The sequence below is a fragment of the Sesamum indicum genome, linkage group LG6 (genome assembly GCF_000512975.1).
Source record: "Sesamum indicum cultivar Zhongzhi No. 13 linkage group LG6, S_indicum_v1.0, whole genome shotgun sequence".
NCBI lineage: Eukaryota > Viridiplantae > Streptophyta > Magnoliopsida > Lamiales > Pedaliaceae > Sesamum > Sesamum indicum.
Window position 1 is genome coordinate 24,234,633 of NC_026150.1, and position 22,580 is coordinate 24,257,212.

Below are 22,580 nucleotides of genomic sequence, written 5' to 3' on the forward strand. Positions count from 1 at the left end.
CGTAAAAGCAGTTCGATATTTAATACACCACACCACTACCCACCCAAACCTCATCCCCAACCTCTAAATTGCGGGGTTCACACTGGAACCTATTTTCCGAACCTCCATCTCTATATATAGCTCGCATTTGATTCCCCTACCCAAACCTCAGGCTCAGATCCCTACGTGAGCTCTTTTTCCAGCTAATTTTCGGATTTCGCGTCGCCGATATTTTTCTTCTCTCTACCCTCACTCTTTAAGGTTGCTTCCTTCCACACTGGAAGTGGAATTGACGAATTCTAGTCTGTTTTCTCAAATTTTTTTTCATATATAAATCTTTATTTATTTTGGAAGAGGTTAATAAAATTGAATAATTGTTGAGAAGCATCATAAGCATGAGGATGATTTTCGGATTGGATTGTGTTTTTGAGTAGTAAAAGGAGAAGTTTAATTAAATTGAAGATCACGTCGTTGTGAGGAATTTGATGGGAACTCGGCGTTCGAGTTTCCCTTGTTTGCTGATTTAACTGAATAATATGATAAGGCTGCAAGAATTCGCGACTTTGAGAAGTTAATTGAGAAACAAGTGTAAGAATTTGAGATTGTTGTTTGTTGGAATGACATTTTATCTGGAGGAGATCTTGTCAGGACATAAGTTAATTAACCGGAATTTCTTGTTTATCTTGTGAATTTAGTTGGACTTAGGGTTTTTGATCGGGGATCTTGCATGGATCGTCAATGGTGGGTGTGATACCTCCATTAGGTAAGTTCGTCAGTGACCTCGTCGGATTTTTCTGAATTAGGGTTTCTCGTTTTCTGTACTTGTATTTGTTCATTTGAGTTAAAGATTTTTCTGATAAATTTACATTTGTTTGTAATCTGGGCTTCTCCCAGTGTAAGTAAAGCGACTGACGGAGTAGAATTTCTGGACTCAGTTCCACTTCTTGGAGAAACAATCATGGCGCAGAGTAATTGGGAAGCGGATAAGATGTAAGATTCTCTCTCTTTAGTTTGTGCAGTTTATTGTCTCCTTAGCTTCCTCGTCGTCGTAGAAGTAAGAAGGGCAACCCGGAGAATCGTTTTTCACGGTGTACTATGGTTAGCGTATTGCTGCCAAACTTGGGAAGCATATCTAGTTATGTGGATGAATTCTTGAAAATGGAAAAGATAACTAAAATTTTTAATACGTCACATCATTTGACGACATTCTTGAGTTGACAGGTGGGCTCAGCTTGTTTGTTTTAGTCAAGAACTATTTTTCTCGGTTTGCTGCACATTTCTCTGGCAGGCTAACTAAAATTTTCAGTTCTAATACAGAGGAGTCACTACACTTCTATTTTTGATGTGTTTTCCAGGCTTGATGTCTACATTCATGACTATTTGTTGAAAAGAAAATTGCATAATTCAGCGAAAGCTTTCATGACAGAAGGAAAAGTTGCTACGGATCCTGTAGGTGAGGGATTATTTTTGTGCTTCTTTTCATGTGGATAAGGTATTCCTTATGCATTAGCTGATGGAATTGGACTAGTTTGCAGTACAAGTGGGTCATGAACCTTGTTGTTCATGTTCTGCTTTCTGGTTCCGAGAAATGGATGCCATGGATGATATCTCAAATTTCTTACAATTAGTTCTTGTGTTTTTAGCTATTGATGCCCCTGGTGGATTTCTTTTTGAATGGTGGTCTGTCTTTTGGGACATCTTCATTGCACGGACAAATGAGAAGCATTCTGAAGCAGCTGCTGCTTATATAGAGGTTTCCCAAAATTATGCAATCCTTTCTGGCCGTTTAAGTTTTGATGGCCATCATGTTTGAATATATGGAATGCATGAATTAATAAGTTATCCTTGGCATTTACTACTCGTTTTAGACACAACAAATCAAAGTGAGGGAGCAACAACAGCAGCTCCAGATGCAGCAGCTGCAACTCATGCAGCAGCGTGCCCAGTTACAAAGAAGGGATCCTAATCACCCTCCACTTGGTGGTCCCATGAACTCTGAAGGAATGATGGGGCAGCCATCTGCCAGTGTATTGGCTATGAAAATGTATGAAGAGCGTATGAAGCATCCTCATCCCATGGATTCGGAGACATCTCCAGGTATTATTGAGGCTAATAGGATGGCACTCCTCAAGTCAGCTTCCAGTCAACAAGGGTAAAACTGATAGCATCATTCAGCTACTTTGAGTTGAATTTTGTTTTGGAATTTTTGTAGCTCAATACACCATTAGTTTTTACCTGTATCCAGACAGTTGATGCAAGGCAATTCTGGGAGCATGCCCGCAGCCTTGCAGCAAATCCAAGGACGGCCGCAACTGGCTGCTGTTAGTACTAAAACCATTTCTTTTATTAGACACTTTCCGTTGGTCCCTTTGTTCCTTTACTGAGCTCAACCATGTTGTTGTTGGTACTTTCAGGACATTAAAGGGGAAGTCAACTTGGGCACAACTCAGAAATCTTTGCCTATGGACCCGTCATCAATATATGGCCAGGCAATTCTTCAGTCAAAATCTGGACTAGGCGGTGCAGGTAACAGCATTAGTGTTCCTCATGCTTTGCATTTTCTTTTTCTTTTTTCACCCTCCTTCAATTTTCTTCTCTAATTTTTTGTCTACGAAGTTTGCCTTTGATTGTGGGAGTGACAAGTTCTTGAAAAACTTGTGCAATATCTTGATGGAATTTGATACTTGTTTGTGTAAGTAGGATGTAGACACACAGACAGCAAAATTTATTATAAAACACACATAGATTACACTGATGTCATGGTACCGAATCAGTTCCATTGTATGCAAACCTATAATATTCATTGACATTTCTCTGCTTGATTTTAATTTTCTTTTTCATTTTTTTCTAGTCGCTGAATGTGCAAAGCAACCACCCATCTCAGTCTAGCCAAGTGAATTCAACATGCATGAACAGATGATTCTTGCATATCTGCCGCACAATCTGATACAACTATTATACTAAATTTGTAAAACATATGAGAATTGTTTTGGAGACACCACAGAACTTCCCTATGTGGTATGCTAATTTTGAAGAGGAGTTCCTATTGCCAAGCTTTTGCTTTTTTTATTTGGATGCATCTGTACAAATTTTGAAACCTTAGCTACATAAGATTTAGTGGTCAATGTTGCAGCAAAATTCTTCCCAGAAGTTATTCTTGGTATCTGACTTTTGGTTGTTACGTGTGATATACCAGGATTATTTTCTTTTTTGTCAAGTCAAGTGCACGTAGGGAGGTAGGGGGAGTGAGGGGGGCAAGGCCATCATTGTTGTTGATTTCACCATTTTCCAATAGTAGTGAATATTTGTATATAGGTTACATTGACAGTTGCTAGGGTCTTTAGTGCCTGTTATTTTTAATGATAAAGTAATTGTAAAAGTCCCCTCAAGCTTCTGAATTAAGATATGTGAGTTTTTTATAGTTCTTTCTGAATCATAGGTTCTCATTTTGGTTTGTAGCTGATATGATGGAGATTTATCTTAAATGTTCCTTCTACAGGATTGAATCAAGGAGTCACTGGTCTTCCACTGAAGGGTTGGCCTCTGACAGTGAGTTTCATGGGCTTTATTTTCCAGTCATTTCTTTTGAGGAAGATTCTGAGAGGGTGATAAATTCTTGAGTGCTGATGCTTAGAATATAAAACAGGGAATTGATCAATTACGGCCAAGTTTGGGTTTACAAGTACAAAAGCCCAATCTGCCGACCCAAAGCCAGTTTCTTTTGGCATCTCAACAACAGCAGGCTCTAGCACAAGCTCAGGCGCAAGGGAATCTTGGAAATTCGCCTAACTATGGGTTTGGAGGAGTACCAAGGGGTAACTTTAATGGAAAAGATGGTCAACCTCCGAGAAATGATGGATCTATTTGCTCCCCAGTGCAATCAAATTCACCAAAGGTTGTAAACATAAAATTTGCCAGCGAGCTTGCTTTTGTGCTATTTGATTAATGGTCTTATGTTATGGACCATTTTATGCATTCACTGCATTTGGATCAAACTTACTTGGGCTAACTTGGTAGTATTTAGTGATTCTTTTGTCTTGAAAAGTATCTTTTTTATCATAGATTTGAAAAGGGGTAAACCAACGCAATCCTTCTTTCTAGATAAAGTTTCTATGTATGGATGCACACTATTTTTAGGTGACATTGAGTCCTTGGTAAATGGCACTAGTACACTAATTTTTGGTTCAATGTAACTACCTGAATTTAACTGCACTTTCACTGTAATATAACTTGATATATTTTCCTTGAAGTTGAACTCAAGATGTTTCGTATTATTTGATTTATCAAATTGGTTTGCTTTTAGTTAACCTCTTGAAATATATTTTCCTGTAAATTTAGGGCCAAATCTACCGGAGCTTACATTGCTGTATTGTACTTGCTTATTTACCTTGAACTTTTGCCTGTCTTTGCCCTAACAGGGACTTATGCTTTCCCTTTGTGTTCTATATTTGTGGGTTTTCCTTTTGCTGGATTTCATGCCTCCTAGATTTGTTCCTTACTTGTGGTAGAACTAGAGCTTACCATCCACCTAGGTTGTTAAATGTTGTCCCAGCAATTTCCCTTGCTCTGTAGAATAACAGAATTCCTCATGTGAGAAGTTTCTGACTGCTAAATTCATAAAGATGTGACTTTTACACCTCAGAATGATGTATTTAGTCCCTTGTTCATATTTAATCATTTCTGTGCCCAACACATTCTTCATGTTTGGTTCGGCTGTATGCTTGCAATTATAAGTTTGTCATTCTTAGCAGATGAAAATGGGCCAAATGCAGCAGTCTTCCTCTCAACAACAGGATCAGTTGCAGCAGCAACAGCAATTGCAACAGGTAGTTCATCCTTGCACAGTTGTTTGATCCCGTCATGTTGGCTGAACAAATGATAATAAACTTAGCTGTATTTCTATTTTATGCTAGTCAAAACCATCAAAATATTTACCAAATTTCTCATCCCTGTGAGGATCTTCTGACTTTTTGCATGGAAATTGAAAGGATATGACATGCATTTTGATCTGAAACAGAATAACAGGAAAAGAAAACAACACTCTTCATCTGGACCTGCCAACAGTACGGGTACTGGAAATACTGTCGGCCCATCCCCAGGTTCACCACAATCAACACATACACCTGGCGATGGAATGACTACTGCTGGCAGCCTGCAGCATGTCAATAGTGTATCCAAGAGTATGATGATGTATGGTACAGATGGAGCTGGTGGAATTGCATCATCTACGAATCAGCTAGTAAGACTACTGGGTTATGTCATTAGCATACTCTATGTACTTTTTAATTGTCCTCCTAATTATATGATATGCTAGTTTGGGACCTCTGGAATCTAACCCTAGCTCATTACCTCAGTATGGGAATTATCTTACTCTTATATTTTTCAATTTCTGAAAATATTGTTTTGAGCACAATATATGGTGTCGGTAAACATGTTTGTGAGATATATCTTTAGCTAGAGTGTACTTTGAGTTTCCATTATCAATCTTCATGGGTTTGTACTCAACAAACTCAGAATACTAGCAGTGCAACGTGCAAAATGGTTACATGAGTTCATATTATACTTCTTTGTACAGGATGACTTGGAGAATTTTGCAGATGTTGGTTCCCTTGAAGATAATGTGGAGTCCTTTTTGTCTCATGATGGAGGGGATGGAAATATATATGGCTCTTTGAAACAGACCCTTACTGAGCATAAAACGGAGACTTCTAAAGGTGGTCCCATGTGATCTCTGTGCATGTTTCTATCTGCTGCTTAATGCAACTTCCGTTGCAATAGTAAATTTTAAAATTTCTTGCTTCTTCATCCTTCCCAGGGTTTTCATTTGGAGAGGTTGGTTGTATACGAACAAGAAACAAAGTAACTTGTTGCCATTTTTCTTCGGATGGAAAGTTGTTAGCTAGTGCTGGACACGACAAAAAGGTTTAGCTCCATCATTGTATTGCCCTATTCAGAACATAATAAGCACCTGAATGACATTGCTATTATTGTTCATTTGCATATCTGTCTTCTATTGCAGTTTGGTCTCTTGATTTTTAAATTTTGCACTTTATTACACATGTGCTACTGGACTAACAATGATCTATTTCCCCTTGTTGCCCCTGAAACCAATCGGGTACTTCTTGGTTATTGAATTAGGCTGTTCTTTGGAATATGGATACTCTGCAAACAGAGACTACCCCAGAAGAACATCAATACCTGATAACGGATATTCGCTTCCGGCCAAACTCCACTCAACTTGCGACAGCTTCATTTGACAAGTCTGTCAGACTGTGGGATGCAGCTAATGTAATGATCTTTTTTATTTCAACCTGATAAGTTTCACGTTTTAGACTGTTAAACATGAACCTAGGAATAGCAAAAACTGTAAGATGCACGCCCATACGTCCGCATTCTTACTTATGCCTTTATATTTACATCTATAAGTACTTACTCTGTTTAAATCTTGTGCAGCCAAGCTATTGTCTGCATGCTTACACAGGGCATACTTCCCATGTCATGTCCCTTGATTTCCATCCTAAGAAGAATGATCTATTTTGTTTCTGTGATAGTAACAACGAAATACGTTATTGGAGTATTAGTCCATTTTCATGCACTCGGATTTCGAAGGTTGGGTGTCCTACTCTTAGTCCAGTATCTTCTGTTTCTCTAAAGGTGTATCTGTGAACTTAGTCTTCTTAATTGCATGGTGCAGCAAGGAGGCAGTGCACAAGTAAGGTTCCAACCTATAACTGGACATTTGTTGGCAGCAGCATCCGACAAAGTGGTGTCTATATTTGATGTTGAAAATGACAGGCAAACACATAGTTTCCAGGTTTGTGCATTACTATTGACATCTTGGTGAGTGCTGGAGTGGAGTAATTAATGCAATGCTTCATGCAGTGAATGAATGGGTATTTGGTATGTTGCCTTTTCTTCGTTATCTTTGATATTTTTGGTGATTTATTAGGGGCATTCCGGTGTGGTCAACTACCTTTGCTGGGATCTCAATGGTGACCTATTGGCTTCTGTCAGTGAAGACAGCATTAAAGTTTGGTCATTAGCCTCTGGAGAGTGCATCCATGAGCTCAACTCAAATGGGAACCAATTCCATTCATGTGTTTTTCATCCAAGTTATTCTGCTCTCTTGGTTATTGGAGGATCACGGGTGATCATCTCTCTCCCTCTCTCTCTTTCACACACACACACACACATTGTTGAACCAATTAGCTCCATTTATATCTGTATATTGAATTGTTGGAGACCTTGTTGTCACTTTCAAAGTTTGCATTTATGAGTGTTGGTAGGTGATGCACTATCCCTATAGTATAACTTTTACCTTCTTTTCTCCCTACTTTCTTCCTATGGAAAATTTCGGTCGGTGGGGAATGAAAAGGTCAATGGAAGGTTTAGGATTTTGGTGGAACTCTAATTTGGTTTCGCATTTTATATTAGTTGGATGGCTTCCATGCTATGTTCTCATAGTATTTATCAAACTATGCTTAACAAATAATGCTTTTTTCTTCTTCTACCTGTAGTCCTTGGAATTGTGGAACATGGTTGAGAACAAAAGCATGACGGTTCCTGCACACGAGAACATAATTGCTGCTTTGGCACAGTCGCCTCTAACAGGAATGGTTGCATCTGCTAGCCACGACAGTTCCGTTAAGTTGTGGAAATAATACAAGATTTGCTGGTCAGGATATTCCATGGAAATTCGTCATAGCTTTGTGAAGTTTTTCTTGGGCGTGTCTTGTAAGAAATGTTGTTATCAATCTTCTCATTGTACGTCTTTCAAGATGTTTAGTTGATCTACAGTGAGTTGAGAAGCAGGTAGACCAGACGCAAGTGTGCTTTCAAGGTAGCAAAATGTCATTAATTCCATATTATTGATTACCTCTAAATCCTCTGAGATATCTCTCCTATATTACTCGTGGGAGCCGTAATTCCAAGATGACTAGAATTAACCATTTACAGTCCTAACCTCTAATGAGTTAGGGAGGCTTTTGTTTTTTATGTCTATAATTACTTAAAACTTTAACATACATACATAGGGTTTTAAACAAGTTGAGCTCGACCATTTTTTACGAGCTTGAGCTCGACTCCTAAATGCTCGAGCTCAAGCTGAATTTTTTTTTTTTTATTATTATTATTAAATAATGGGAATCATCAATTCTATGAGTAATAAAATAGATTGTATAATGTATATTATATTATAAATATGCCAAAACATAGTGCGGAAGTCTAATTTATTGTTATAAATATAAATTACTGATTAGTTTAACAGTAATATAATTAGTAAAATGAACAAAAAAAAAATCATACTGAATATTTTAAAATTATAGAAAAGTATCAATTATCTGAAATAATGCAATAAAATATTTTATAATTGAGATTAATGTGTTACAATCTGCAGTAAATTTATATATTTATAAATGTTAGTATTATATTGATGTATCTTATATTGTTGAATAATATGGGTTAATCGGATGATCAAAATTCAGATCAGATTGTTAGATATGATCAAACTTATAGAAAAATATATTGGTAAAGTTATAGACTTATTGGATATACAGATGTAAAGACATCGTACTCGAAACATAAAACTAACATTCAAGTTGGTGTATCGTAGAATAAGGCTATGTGATTTTAAATAACACTGTTCGATATGATCTAATGGACACAGTTTCATATATATTTAAGTTTGGTGTGAATTGGGTGCCCAAATTTTAAAGTATTGTAATTGTTGATTAAACTTTTTGATCTCATTATATATATAATAAAATGATAATTAAAATAATTAAAATTGTTCAACCATCACTATTATTATCATTATCATTATCATTATTTTTAGATTAATTCATAGGAATCACTAAATTTTGACATAAATTTATAAATAATAAAATAGATTACATAATGCATAGTATATATCCTGATATAAATATAAAACTCAAAAATAGACAAAAAATCATAAGTAAATTACTTTGCAATTTAAAAAAGTATAACGTAATACAAATATATATTAAAATATAACATAAAGTTTATATATGTCTTATCAAATAATAATTTTAACTACAAAGAATATTATAATTTACTAATTTGTTGATTAAATTTATTTTTGTATAAAGATTAAATGTATAAATAAAAGTACCATAATTTATTGTTATCCAAAATAAAATGCATGATATTGATTAATAATTATAATATATGGTCAATTTTAATTATAAAATTGATCAAATATTAAATATAAAATTAAATATTTAAAAATTCAAAAATAAAAATCGAACTGGCTCGCGAAACTTGCAAGACGGCTCGACTCATATGCCACCCTTATCGAGCTGGAAATGAACATGATTTGTGCCTAATATGAAGAAATGTGGTACCAGTAGCTTGGTTTATTCTTGGGGTGATGGATTAGATTCCAAATTTTCCAATGGAATGATACTCTTCATTATTCCTTCTCAACCAACTATGAGGGTACAAGAAGTTGTTCTGGCGGGGAAATTGCGATACTAGAGTAGAAAGATGTCAAGTCATTTTTTTTTTCTTTTCCTTATTTTTAGTATTGGTAACCGCCATTAACAAAATATGTTGCCTTGTGTGACGCGGGATTACTCTTATTTTTCAAGAAAAAGACAAAAATACCTTTGTTGAGAGTGAAAATACTCAAAAAATCAAGAAGATTCCCATGCATCTACTCGGGTCGGGCTTGAGACCCTGACCCGCTTTAGGACCCGACATTCGTGCTTGGATGGCCTGCTTACCATGCTATCGCATGATTACTGGCAAAAGACGCTAAGATGGTGCCATGCCCACTCTATACAATACATTTGGGCCTATAAATAACATAAACTTGGAATATTAAGGGTACGACGTATTAATTACTTTCTTCCTCATTTATATCTTCAAATTGCATATTTCTACCTCGAATCCGAACTAACTTGAACATCGAAAAATCTTAATCGGGAACCCACCCAACTAAACTAATATCTAATTTTTTTTTCAAGGCCCATTACAATATTCGGAGTGATAAATCACAAGCTTGGATCCTTCCAAGAAAGGTTGCATATATCTTTCTGTATCACCTTGCATAACATAACCATCACTGAAAAATCAGATACTAAGCCTTGAAGTGGGTTTGTCCATTCCACGTTTTGTGTAACTTACCCACCATAATTCTAAAATTATTCAAAAAACACTGTTGAGAATATTAAAAAAAAAATAATCTAACAGATAACCCCCTATGAAAGTAACAATAGAGCTCACTACCTCCTTCTATAAACTGTTTCCTCACTCTGTTTTCATTTTTACAGGGGTTATTTCATAGATTCTTTTTTCTTCAGGGGATTTTTAAATATTTTTAGAAACACATGGGGTTAAAATAAATTTAAGGGATAGTTACACTCTCTTCTCCGGCTCTCCCTCCTTGAGGTTTGGTGTGATTACACCTAAAACCTTCCATGGTTTGAAAAATTACATTTAAAATCCTTAATGTTTGTTTACATTTAACAAATAAGTCCATCCGTTAGTCAAAATTCATCGAATTTGTTGATATAAATAAAAAAAAATAATTTATATTTACTCCTCAATTGACTTATTATTAATTACTACAGGTCAGATAAAAATCTTTTTATGATTAAATTATCATCTTACGTCTTCACGTATTAATGCATATAAGGAGGTATATTTTCACCGTTGCAACGGTAGTTTAGACCAAAAAAAATTATTTAACCTGCAATAAGTCATTAATAAGTTATATCGATTGTGAACATTGATTTTCATTCAATTTTTTTTATCAATATCAATATATTCAGTAAATTATGACTAACAAATGAATTTATTTGTTAAAAGAAAATAAATCTAAAAGTGCTAAATATAATTTTTCGAACCATAAAAAATCTAAATATAATTACATTACGCCAAATAACCCTAAATTTGGACCATATTCCCTGGAATGACAATGTCGTTGAATTCCACAACTGAAAAGTGTAATTGCTGCTAATAATGCACTGCCCACCACGAGAATCTTGGGAGGGAGCCATAATACGTCTGTGGAAAATGTCGTTCCATCTTCACCACAATGTGTGCAGTGTAGTGTAGTGTAGTGTAGTCACTTCAATAACTCTCAACTTCCTCACCAAATCCTTCTATTTTTGTTTCTCTACTTTTCAAGACAAAATTTTTTAAAAGAAACAGAAAATTTAATTGCTGAAAAGCCCCTTCTTAATTGAACCCTACCAATGGGACCAATTATAGTACCATAAACTAAGCTTTTTCGACTATCAGAGCAGTGGTCGAGCGTTTTCAAATTTACTTACTATGATCTAATTAAATTTCATGTTATATGTTCAAATCATTTGCAGGTTTATTAGTTACAGACATTTATTAGTTAGTTGTAAGTTTTTCGATTCGGAGACGAGATGTCAGCTTTTGTATACTATAAATTAATTTTTAGTAGTTTATTGTTTTATTTATTTATTTAAAAAAAAAAGATAAGTGTTCTCTATGTACCCCACTTATTAAAATCTTTCATTTTTACTTTAAAAATACTTATTGTTTAATGTATTTTTAGTGGAATTATGTATTAGTTAAAGACCATTTAAAATATAATAAGATAAATATAAAATTAAAGTATGTCATTTTAAGTGAAAATGGGTTATTCATCAAGTCCTAGTCAGTATTGAGGTAAAAAACTAGAATAACAAATTGTATTATCATAACCAAGTGAACCAAATAATATATTTCTAAAAACGTCAAGGACCAAATGACAACATATACAAAATTGAGGGGGCAAAGTGAAATTTTCGCTCCCCTAAAAATTAACTTGAAAGCCCTTTTTTCCCACCTGCTTCTCTCTCTCTCTCTCTCTGTTCATGAAAAGCTTTGAGTGGGACTTGTGATATATGAAAGTGAGTCCCCCTAACGCACTCGGAGAGAATAACAACAGCAGAAGCAGAAATGGGGAAGTACACCAGGAAAGCTAAGATGACTGCAGACGTCGCCCTCATGGACGTCTCACAGTCCTATCTCGGTGTCCGCACCCGCGCCAAAACCCTAGCCCTCCAGCGCCTACAATCGGCCGCCGCTCCGTCTCCCTCCAACCCCGACGCCTGTTACCTTGAGCTCCGCTCCAGGCGACTTGAGAAACCCATGCAGCAACAGAATTCGCGAAGTCTCCGACAGAGCTGTGCTTGCAGAGGGAAGGAAGACCCGGAAGTTAGAAACCGCGAGGAGTGTTTCCAGACGGGTGGGATTTTGGGCTCAATTGAAGAGGGGGTTTTGGGGATTGAGGCCTCCTTTGGGGAAAATGATTTGGATATTGAAGCAGCGGAAAGGTACACTCGCGGGTGTAATTCTCAGTTCTGTTTTAATCCTCTTTTTATATTCTAGCGTCACAATTAATTTGCTTAGGACTTCTGTGCTTGAAATAGTTTCAATTTGTTTTGTTCATTTCCTCTTCTCGTTCTTAGTTTGTCAAATATTGTGAGAAGGAAGGAGGCAAATCTTTTGCGGTTTCTTGCTGTTCCTTTTTATCTCCCTCCTTTTTACCCCTTCTTTAAATTTAGGTTCTGGAGAAAAAGTGGGTTTTCTAGCTAGCAAAAGGGAACCCTTTTGACCTAAACTCATCACCTCAACTTTCTCTGCACTTCTTTATTTTCTTAAGAAAATGGGGTCTTATCTTGTTTTTATTTGGGGGCAAAAGTGTGTCGCTTTTGTTTGAAAGTGCTCGTCGAGGGACCTTTTTCTTAAAATTAAATTCACCTGCTTATTTAAATTTTTATGTTCTTTTCATCTGACCAGCAAAGATTGGGATCCTTTTATAATATTTTTACACATTGACACTGAGATGGATGTTACGTTAAAGTGTTCTTCAGTCAGAGGTAGTTCTTTTCAGTTGTTATTACTATATTTCTTCTTGGAGCTATCATCAGCTTTAGGCCCGGAAGGTGACTGTTTATTGGAGTAGCTTTTGCATTCACCCACCTTTAGTCCTGCGTTGGTTAGTTGCATGCACCATATCAATGTTCTGTTTCAGATGTGGAAATTGGGTGAAATTGTTTTTGGAAAAGGTTTAGCAGTGGGTGTTACTGAATGGTTCTTTTAGTGATGATATAAATAAACAATCTTGACATCTGCATCACTGGCAGCCCCACTTGCCTTGTAGTTATTAAAGAGATGCACACACAATGCTAGCCCCACAATAATTGTGTTCGATGGTTTTGTTTTTTTCCTCACACCAATTTGCTGCGAATGGTTTCCACTATTGCTTTTACTGTTGCTGGGTTGAATGGCAAGGAATCAATATCTCTTCCTGCTATTTGGAAAATATACTACTACGTAGGTACTTAAATATGAGTACTGGTGATTAATTTTTCTTGAACTACTACCTTTCAACAGGTTTAATTATTTCAATTACATTGTGTTGTTCCTTTATACGAAATAGAACTACTACAACAAACACCAGAGACTGCTTTACTAGGCAAATTTGCAGTAGATAGGTGTTGTGAAAGGTATAATTATTATGGCAATGTCTTTTTAGACCTTATCTCTGACTACAGTTATATGTCTTCTTTATGGGGCCATAGCAAGATCGGAAACAATGTGGGGCAACTGCTTGTACCAGCTTGAGTATATATGATATATCGCGTCAAACTTCTGTTATCAATATTTTTGGATTTTCATGTGGACCTTAATGTTTATTATGGGTGTAGATTATGTATTTATCAGTTCTGCATTTCTGCAGAAGCACTCGGGAAAGCACTCCGTGCAGTTTAATCAGGGCTGCCGACACCATTACTACCCCTGGCTCTACTACAAAACAGACATTTTCAAGTGCTCCTACTGCAAGGGCCCAAAATGTGCGCCTTGTAAATGTTCCTTCTGCCCGTGATTTGGAGGACTTTTTTGCCTGTGAGGAGCAATTTCTGCAGCGCCATTTTGTAGAGAAGTAAGGCGCCTTAACTTTCTTTTTCAATGTTGTAGAAAATTCAATTTGCATGACTATATTTGGTGATTAATACGCTACTTATGATGCAACGCATCTGCAGGTACAACTTCGATTTCATGAATGATTTACCTCTCCCTGGACGTTATGAGTGGGTAGCAGTGAGGCCTTGAGCATAAATTTTATCGTCGTAATTGTGTTTCCCTGAAGTGACTGTATAGTGAACAGAGCCTTGGTAAGAAATGCAATTTGAAGATAGTTATTGAACTAGGGCTGGTAGTTTGCTGACCAACCGTATAGAAGTAGGATGCCTAGAGAATGTATCACTAGTCTTAATAAAAATTACCTTATCTCTGTAAATCTCTCAGTCAACCGTAGTGGGATACTTGATATATTCTCATGTCAATTTTTTGCTTTAATTTTCGTTTCATGCCCTTTGATGTGTGTTGTTATAACTGGATCAGTAATGGCAAGAATGTTGGAAACTTCCGCTCCCAACAACATTGTTTAATTGGAGTGAATTTCATGAAATGTTGAATGTGTTTTAGAGAAGCGCCAGACAAATTGAAGAGACTCCATCATCTCACTATATGAATTTCAACAAGAATCTAAAGGGACGATTGCTAATGAAAGATGAAAGGTGAAAGATTGGTTAATTGAGTTTGCTTCACCTCTAATCTGCTGGACGGTTGCAGAAAGTTGCTGTCTGAATTCAGGTTCTGAGTCTTGTCAGGACAGTGAACACCCTTCAAGGAAGTTAGTAAATTTCCAATGTGTGTGTTTTGTCCCTTTTTCTGAAGCTTGTGGTGATAAAGCTGCAGAGTGAAAAAAGAAAACACCAAGTGGGGGCATTTATTGAAGGTGCATAGCATAGCATAGGTCAAGAATCTTGTTGAGTAAATATATTTGCCTCTTGACATGGGACATTGCACGGCCTGCAGGTACTCAACCAGTATTTTGGATTTGATGATAGTGCCACTCCACAGTCCTCTCCTCTTCCTGTCCCTAAATGCATCAACACTACATTTTTACCAAATTAATACGCAAGAAAGCTCCAAGTTTTAGGAATGCTTTTATCCGTCTCAAGACTGAAAATTTGTGCTAAAAGCCTGACAGAATCAAATATAAAGATTAAGAAACTAATAGAATACAGAGAGAGAAAGAGAGAGAGAGAAAAGTGATGATAATTAAAGCTGAAAGTGGCAGTGGAGGCAATCATCAAATACTTCACGACATTGGTAGATTTGTTGAATGCCAGAACTGAGAATATTCTCGCTCATTGTAATGTAGATTCTACCATGCATTTGCAACTTAGTTTTGATAAACATGCTGCCTTTTTAAAGTTCCAACTTGTAATCTGAAAGCTAGGAAAGAAAAGGTGATGAATCAGCTCAATAGTTCCTTCAGCAAATATGAAAAGTAAAAAAAGGATTACTTTCAAGAGTATCTGCAAGAAAGCATTCTGCTGCGTACTAAGTTCAACATGTGATACTGGGTTTTCAGTGGCATACACGTGTGATAATGAGAGAAGAATGTTATATAGTCGATGATGCCTATTGATATTCTAGCAAAAGCTCAAGAGACGTTAGTCCTATAGATGAAATTTCTATTGCAAAAGGATTTGAATCACATTTTACATTTAAAGTTCCAACTGGGACCTGATCAGTTTGAACATCAAAATAGCTAACTTCCAAAGCCAAAGAAGCACAAGAAGTGAACTAAACTTCTGCTTCTTCACGTTCTACTGTTGAATATTATAAACAAGCACCAAGTGTAAGATGAACGGTATATTTTGGAGGAAGGATTGAGCCTTGCCATTTACCAGACAGCACGGATATAGACTTCAGCACAGAGTTTCTTCTTTTCTTCTCTTTTCTTTTTTTTTCCTTCTTTTTATTTTTTTGGTTGCCTTAGCAGACTTTCACCTGCGTTAACTTCACTTGATATCCATTCCGATGACTCCCGACCTCAGAGAAAGCTGTATCGTGAAGCTAACAACTTAACACCATTTAGCATAAGAAAATCAACAAGTAATGAAGTTGAAAGTAAAATCTCTTCAAGTCAAAGCATAGACTTATTGACAAATGTGGAACAAGAATCAAAATAATACCTCATCCTATATCATGAAACTGAGGATGGTCACTTAATTTTCTTCCATAGTACTTGCAGACCCTGCAGGCCTCATAAATTTTGCTTCAGACATTTCAACTTCATAGGCACTACCGCTAGAGACAGTTTCATTCCCCATTCTAATCTCTTTGAGTTTGGCTAGTCGTACAGCATGCAGCTCATATCTGATCATTAGCATAACAAAGAATTAATTTACATGACACTCACTATGTGATATCAACTCCATGAAAAACATTGTTATTGTGCGTGTCTAAGAGAGAGGAGGTTATAGGAAACAAGAGGCACGAATGGTAAACCGTGTGCTGGCAAATACAGGATGAAGGGCCAAGCTCATAAAGGTCGGTGTGTAAGAATGCCTGGGGTACAGCCATTAACAACCAAAAGTTTGATCGTTTTGAAAACCTTATTTCACTAGATCCACTCCTATCTTATCCAACTCCTGTAATAAATCAAACTACAGAATCCCATTATCCCCAACTGTTTTAACTCTAGGCTCTAATTATCTACATGATATAAGAGCATTGATTCTTCTTGTAAGAACGTAGAATAGCAGCCAAGTCAAACAATACACAGCATATCAAAGAGTCAAACTCACTCAGCCACATAACTCCTAACAAGACTGAAATATATTCTCCAAAACTGCCTCTCCTTCAAATAGCGAGGGCATAACTGAAATCGTAGTTGTGCAAGTTCCTGACAAGAAGATGGAGATTGGTTCAGTAAGAACTAACATAACTGATGTAAATATCATTTATCAAAAAGCAGGGCCGCGAAACAGTTCTGCCACTCAATCAAGCAAATATAATAACTGCAGAATATCCATCCTCCAAATTGGCAAAATGATATTTTTGGAGATTAATCTTACAAGACAGACACTCAAGAATCAAGATTCACATGCATACTGTGATTGGCTCCAATTATAGAATTGTGGTGATATCACCTTTTTCTTTGCCATGTATGAAGTTGTGATAGATAATAAAGCTTTTGTGGAAAAATATTCTTGTGGTCAAGAGTTGAAATGGAAAAGATGATGCAGGATAGGTCAAGTAATAAACAATAACTGTTTTTGCATTCACTTCCTTTAAAGTGATTCAGATGCCTCAGCGTAGATCTGCTGTATATTATTCTTATTTTTCACATGCCTTTGAACTGCATGCATCGATAGGAAGCTGAAGAAAGAATGACTTTATAAGCCTGGATAACACCTTTTCTCTGCAATACATTGATCACCCTCCTTCCCATCCACCAACCTCAAAACTATCCCTTTGCTTTCCTCTTTATCCTCAAACTAAATGTATAACAAAATGCATTCATATGCAGAAGGCATTTTACAACATTTTCAGAACACTTAATCAAGATTTCCTCCCAATTGGAGAAGGTTTAAACTTTAAAGTGCTTGTACACTGTAATCGGCCACTAGAACACTACAGTGCAACAGATATACCTGCAAGCCTCTTGACTCTAGGTTTAGCCAAGATTATATTAAGTGGAGGCCCCGATCTTTTGTCTTTTTACTCTTAGAAAATCTTTATTCCCATCAAACCCAATATTATATCTCAATGGACTCGATCTGCTCATGGAACAACTTTTAGATCTCCTTTTCTAACTTCAAACTTGTCACTGAGTTCATATTTTTAGCTTCAGCTTCAATTTTCGTACATAACATGTTGGAACTTAATAACTACATCAATTCTGTAGAAACAGCACCAAGGTAATAATCTCCCATCACGGGCACACTCTATTAAACAATACTTCAACTTCATATTTCTAGTCCTAACATAAAGTCTTCCTCCTTCACTCAAGGCAAAAAATCTTCAAAAAAAGAATGACGTGAAAATTCAGAGAGGGGGGAAAAGCAACCTTGACTCTGGAAAGAACAAGCATGGCATGTGTTTCTTGCCAGTCAGAAAGATCCTTCCGCACATTCCCAGAATTTCTACCATCACAACTACTTCCCTCTGCATCTGTAAAACCATCAAATCCAACCATTACCACACACGAAAACACGCACACGCATATCATATAGTAGAAAAAACTGGAGACATGAGTAAGCACCAGGAAGAGAGAAGTTCCTGAAGGTTTCGAGAGAGAAGGATTTGATAAATTCTATCAATTGCTCAGTGATTCCATAGAATTTCTCTTCTTCTTCTTGTAATTTGTTACTGGAACCCCTCGTGTGGATGTTGGCGGTGGAGGAGGAATCGGCGGTGGTGGAAGAGGAGCGCAACGAGGACTTTCTCAGCTTGGAAACACCTCGCCGGAACCATGAATATGCATCCCAGGGGACATGGGCCTACATTTCGGCCCACTACCGAATATCTGGCCCACTTATTTATTTGATGGTTCGACCCAATTGAAAATTAAACCTTATTATTTTTCTTGAGAAGTGAGGAAAAACATAGTGACTATAAATAATTATTTGAAATAAATTGGACATGTATCTTGTTTCAGAATTTTTTTTTAAAAAAAAGGATTATATCTGCATTTAGATCAACGGACTTGTTTCAAAAAAATTAAAAAGATTTTGATTTATATACATTTGGATCAACAAATTTAGATTTAAAATTTTCAAATATATAATAAAAAATTTATCAAACATATTTAGATAAATTTAAATTACTTGGAATTCTAAAATTTAAATCATTTCCTCAAATGTAAATAATTCCATCCAAGAGAATTCTAACTCTTGTTGGTTTTTTAAATTAGATTTCACACTCTAAATCGCGTTATACAATCTATTTCATTCAATATATACATGCCATTTTTGTATACAATGTCAAATGATGTATACGGATTTGCAATAAAAAATCTAATCTGGTTGTCCATTTTTAGCTTTTCTCTTCCAGCTCTCCATTATATATATGGATGTATTATATATAAAGATAAGCAGACTGTTGCTTAGCTAACATGCTTGAGCTACTTTTATATTACAACCATTTACAGCCGAAAAGGCTTTCAAAAAACTGCAGTCCGTAGCCTTAAAGACAGAATTTGACTCCTATTTCACAAGGTATAAGCGAGGATAGCAGGGAGATATTACAAAGTAGTATCTGCTTTTAGTTGGCACTCAGCCGAGCAGAACTTCGAGTCACCCTCTTCCGGTCGGGCAAAGTAGCAGAAGTTAGAGCAGAACCTGATCCTACAACTTCAGCATTAGCTTCTTCATAGGATTTACGTTTCCGTTTCATGGAAGACTCAGGAGGCTGTGGGTCTTGAGATGTGATATTTGAATCATCGTCTTCTGCAGATTCTGCTTTGACCGTTGAGCCATGCCATTGTGTACCACAACCTGGACAAACTCGTCCGATCTGCAAATCATTTATTACTCTGTATATTAATTCACACCATCAAGCACAAACAGAGAAGACCAAATCGCAGTTAACAGAAGTTGTACCCTTTGTTGAGAGAATTTCTTTTTCAGACAGTATGCATGAAGACGAACATTACAAGCTTCGTTTTGGCAAATCTGAGCCTGCTCGCAATATACAGAACAGATAACATCAGTTTCCGAGGCAGCTAGGCGTCACTATTTCTCATTACCAATAAAATAAACAAACCATGATTACATGATAAAGACATACAATTTAGGGGATAATATTAACAAAATATTTGGAGTTGGGATGTAATACATCATTTGGCAATGTGGGATTTCGTTAGTGCTGATTAATCAGCACTAGAAGATTTTTAAAGTAGAACATAGACAAGGAGAAAACAGAATGCTAAGATAATTAGCTAACCTTCCCCTAAGAATTAACCAACTACAGACATAATCTCTTAATGCGGGAAAATTGAATTTCTTATATCCTACTAGTTATATGCCAATTCCAGAGTACACCATTGAAGCTGTTTATTCACAAATCCAAAAACTGAGTACTGATGATTTCTTACAGATGTACAAATTCAAGAACAAAAGTAGATGCCCCAATAGGCTGTACATATTTCTTTTATTCGCATGCAAAGCTTTGTATTATGCAGCATGGATTACTACCCAATAGAATTGTAGGACACATGAAATTTAGAACGCATTTCAACAAAATACACGGACCTTTAGTGCAGCCTCATTGCATACTTCACATGCAGGAACCTCGTTAGCACGGAACCAACTTCGGAGATCTAGAAAGGATCTTACTCCAATACCAATTTTTCCATCTCGCATTGTACAAAGCCACTGGTCCTTGACCAATTGTTCAAGAGTTTTTTCCTTTTGAGACATGGAAAAACTCTTAAATGCAGCAGGGACCTGGGTTGCACCTCCCTGTGACTGTGAATCAGACGCCACATAGACCTGCAATTTTGTAAAAAGTTGCCAACAAATGGTACTGGTGTAAGAACTAATTAAGAGGCAAAAAATAAATGTCATAATATTGTTCATGGCACAGGACAAACTTCCGATACATGGAGTTCCATATTGAACTTAAGGAAAGCCAACCAAATAAGTAGGTAATTTAGTCTGGCATACACAGCTAAGTTTATCAAATATCATTATTTGTGAAGTCAAAAGGTTACCCTTAAACACACTTCTTTCCTGCATCATAAATGTGTATGTAAAAGAAGTGACTTCTAATGCAACTCTTTGATAGCATTCACCATCTAGAGTCCAATTAGAAAACATTTTTCATTGAAAATGAACATTGCCCCATCTGAGGAATCATCACACTGGGAGTTTAGACTAACTCTCCAGATTACTCAGCAACCACCCTTCACAAAGAATTTTCAATATATATGCAGCAAATTCTGATTCTCCAATTCTCCTATTCTCCTCTATGAACCAAATAAGGGCGTGTGCGGACATGAAACAACTGATCAAATTGGCATGCAGCCTAGATCAAACAGTATCATCTTGGCAATAAATAAGATATGGCAGGGTGAGTAGCCCAAAAAAAGCTCAGAAAGAATAGAATTAACAACATCATAATATGTTTAACGAACAAGGGCAAGTACAATAATGCAAATTAAAGGAACTAAATTCGTACAATTACTTCCCATAGAAAATGTTTTAGAAGCACAGTGCTTCAACAATATGATATCCTGAGCTATTCGCTCTTAGCCTCCTATTGACAAGAACCAAAAAGTTTATGATTTGGAAACAGTTTAGTCAATAGAACCAAATTCTTGGAGCATGGATTCAATTGGTCAAGAGGACCTTGCTTCTTGAGATACAAAGTTATATTTACAACAATATCTGGTTGCAGAAAAATACAAATACCTGTGGTTCCAGTCGTATGTTTAGTGCATCAGTACTAGAAATACAGCCTCCAGCTTCCTCATCTTGTATAATAGCTTCAATCTAATTATCAAAAGAATATTAAAAAAGAAACTCAAGAAGAAACACAATCAGCATAATCCTAATAAACAATGTCAGAAACTAAGAGTGATTTATTTAAATAGTTTGAATAAAACCATCAAACTAATGTAAAAAGGGAAGCAAAGAGCAAGAGGAAAGAAGCTCACAATGCCCTTGTAGAAAGCAATTTGAGGAACTGTGTATTTTGTTCCAAGCTTGGCCTGGTCGTCTGAAACATTGTTGACAACACCATAATACACATTGCCATTGTACTGGTTCCGGCAGGCTCGCAGCTCAAATTGAACGTAACTTAATTCTGCATTTATCTTGCGGAGATATTCATTCAACAACTGCTGCTGGGAACCTGCAAAATAACACATAATATGAATTCATGGCACCATTTAATAGATTATCCTATTTTGGTAATGACAGCTTTACAAGGAATGAATCCCCGCCAAGTCCATACAACTGCAACCTGCTTCAAGATCTCTTAAAAAAGGGATATATTTAGTTACCGACATTTTAAAGGGTAAAACATTTCCAAATCCAAATGTGAAAGTGTTGGCCATAAAGAACTCTTTGGACACTAGAAAATCTGGATAAGACCTCCCAAAAAGCGAACTACATTAGCCATTTGAACATGGTACCATATTGCAATGCTGCTATTCTTCAACAAAACTTTTAGCAGCTCCATCCTAGAAGTCCCACAGATGGCAAATGGGGCAAAATTTAATAACTTCCACTATCAACTAAACAAAAACTAAAGGCATCGAAAAAAAAACTAATTTCTCAAACCCTCCATACTGGATGGGAAAAAAAAAACGGTACAAACTCCGCCAACATAAGCTCTTCAAATACTTTGCGCTTCAACAGTTATACCTTCCCCGACAATACCAAAAAAGGGTTGAAAATAAAAAGATAAAAATGAAAAAAAATATATACACCTGAAGCTTTCCCGGTAAGTTGTGAGAAGATGGAGCGGAAATCGTCTTCCTTAAGTGGACCCCTCGACAGCAGCGACTGAATTAGGGCGTGGTGCCGCCAACTAAGCGGCGGCATTTTCTCAACTCCTTTTTCCGGCGAGAAAACCCGAAGAGAACGATTGGCAAACAGCTAGCACCAGATTGATTGAGGAAGGAGAAAGGGAAGCGCAAAATTGGGACTTCAATTGGCGGGAAAGATTTTAGGGTTGATAATATGGGGACCACGGGTCAAAATAACTGCGCGTGTAATAAACAACTTGGCACCAGAGATCTGGGCTTG

The 22,580-nt window shown here is 36.5% G+C and overlaps 4 protein-coding genes across 6 annotated transcripts; 2 read left to right on the forward strand and 2 right to left on the reverse strand.

Moving 5' to 3' along the window:
- LOC105165724 (transcriptional corepressor LEUNIG_HOMOLOG) lies at nucleotides 224–7,862 on the forward strand. 3 transcript variants are annotated; one of them, XM_020694792.1, is made up of 19 exons: nucleotides 224–240; nucleotides 675–742; nucleotides 915–969; nucleotides 1,335–1,432; nucleotides 1,623–1,732; nucleotides 1,848–2,131; nucleotides 2,225–2,300; nucleotides 2,394–2,505; nucleotides 3,479–3,528; nucleotides 3,626–3,874; nucleotides 4,731–4,805; nucleotides 4,997–5,218; nucleotides 5,555–5,693; nucleotides 5,795–5,901; nucleotides 6,118–6,267; nucleotides 6,433–6,588; nucleotides 6,674–6,793; nucleotides 6,929–7,126; nucleotides 7,497–7,862. In XM_020694792.1, the coding sequence occupies exons 2-19, from the start codon at nucleotides 718–720 to the stop codon at nucleotides 7,638–7,640; spliced, it is 2,370 nt and encodes a 789-aa protein (XP_020550451.1). In that variant the 5' UTR covers nucleotides 224–240; nucleotides 675–717; the 3' UTR covers nucleotides 7,641–7,862. The 3 variants fall into 3 exon arrangements, with proteins under 3 accessions (XP_020550451.1, XP_011083129.1, XP_020550450.1); XM_011084827.2 differs by lacking the exon at nucleotides 224–240 and adding an exon at nucleotides 247–567 and having other exon boundaries at nucleotides 874–969; XM_020694791.1 differs by lacking the exon at nucleotides 224–240 and adding an exon at nucleotides 247–567.
- LOC105165725 (cyclin-dependent kinase inhibitor 4) lies at nucleotides 11,798–14,401 on the forward strand. Its single transcript, XM_011084828.2, has 3 exons — nucleotides 11,798–12,293; nucleotides 13,703–13,906; nucleotides 14,007–14,401. The coding sequence occupies exons 1-3, from the start codon at nucleotides 11,917–11,919 to the stop codon at nucleotides 14,074–14,076; spliced, it is 651 nt and encodes a 216-aa protein (XP_011083130.1). The 5' UTR covers nucleotides 11,798–11,916; the 3' UTR covers nucleotides 14,077–14,401.
- Nucleotides 15,489–18,859, reverse strand: LOC105165856. Its single transcript, XM_011085018.2, has 6 exons — nucleotides 18,806–18,859; nucleotides 18,089–18,326; nucleotides 17,894–17,997; nucleotides 16,629–16,726; nucleotides 16,014–16,197; nucleotides 15,489–15,881 (listed from the first exon to the last, which is right to left on the reverse strand). Exons 1-5 carry the CDS (start codon nucleotides 18,857–18,859, stop codon nucleotides 16,047–16,049), a joined length of 645 nt encoding a protein of 214 aa, XP_011083320.1. The 3' UTR covers nucleotides 15,489–15,881; nucleotides 16,014–16,046.
- LOC105165726 (non-structural maintenance of chromosomes element 1 homolog) lies at nucleotides 18,859–22,527 on the reverse strand. The gene is made up of 6 exons (XM_011084829.2): nucleotides 22,262–22,527; nucleotides 21,485–21,681; nucleotides 21,240–21,320; nucleotides 20,079–20,318; nucleotides 19,428–19,505; nucleotides 18,859–19,341 (listed from the first exon to the last, which is right to left on the reverse strand). The coding sequence occupies exons 1-6, from the start codon at nucleotides 22,374–22,376 to the stop codon at nucleotides 19,090–19,092; spliced, it is 963 nt and encodes a 320-aa protein (XP_011083131.1). The 5' UTR covers nucleotides 22,377–22,527; the 3' UTR covers nucleotides 18,859–19,089.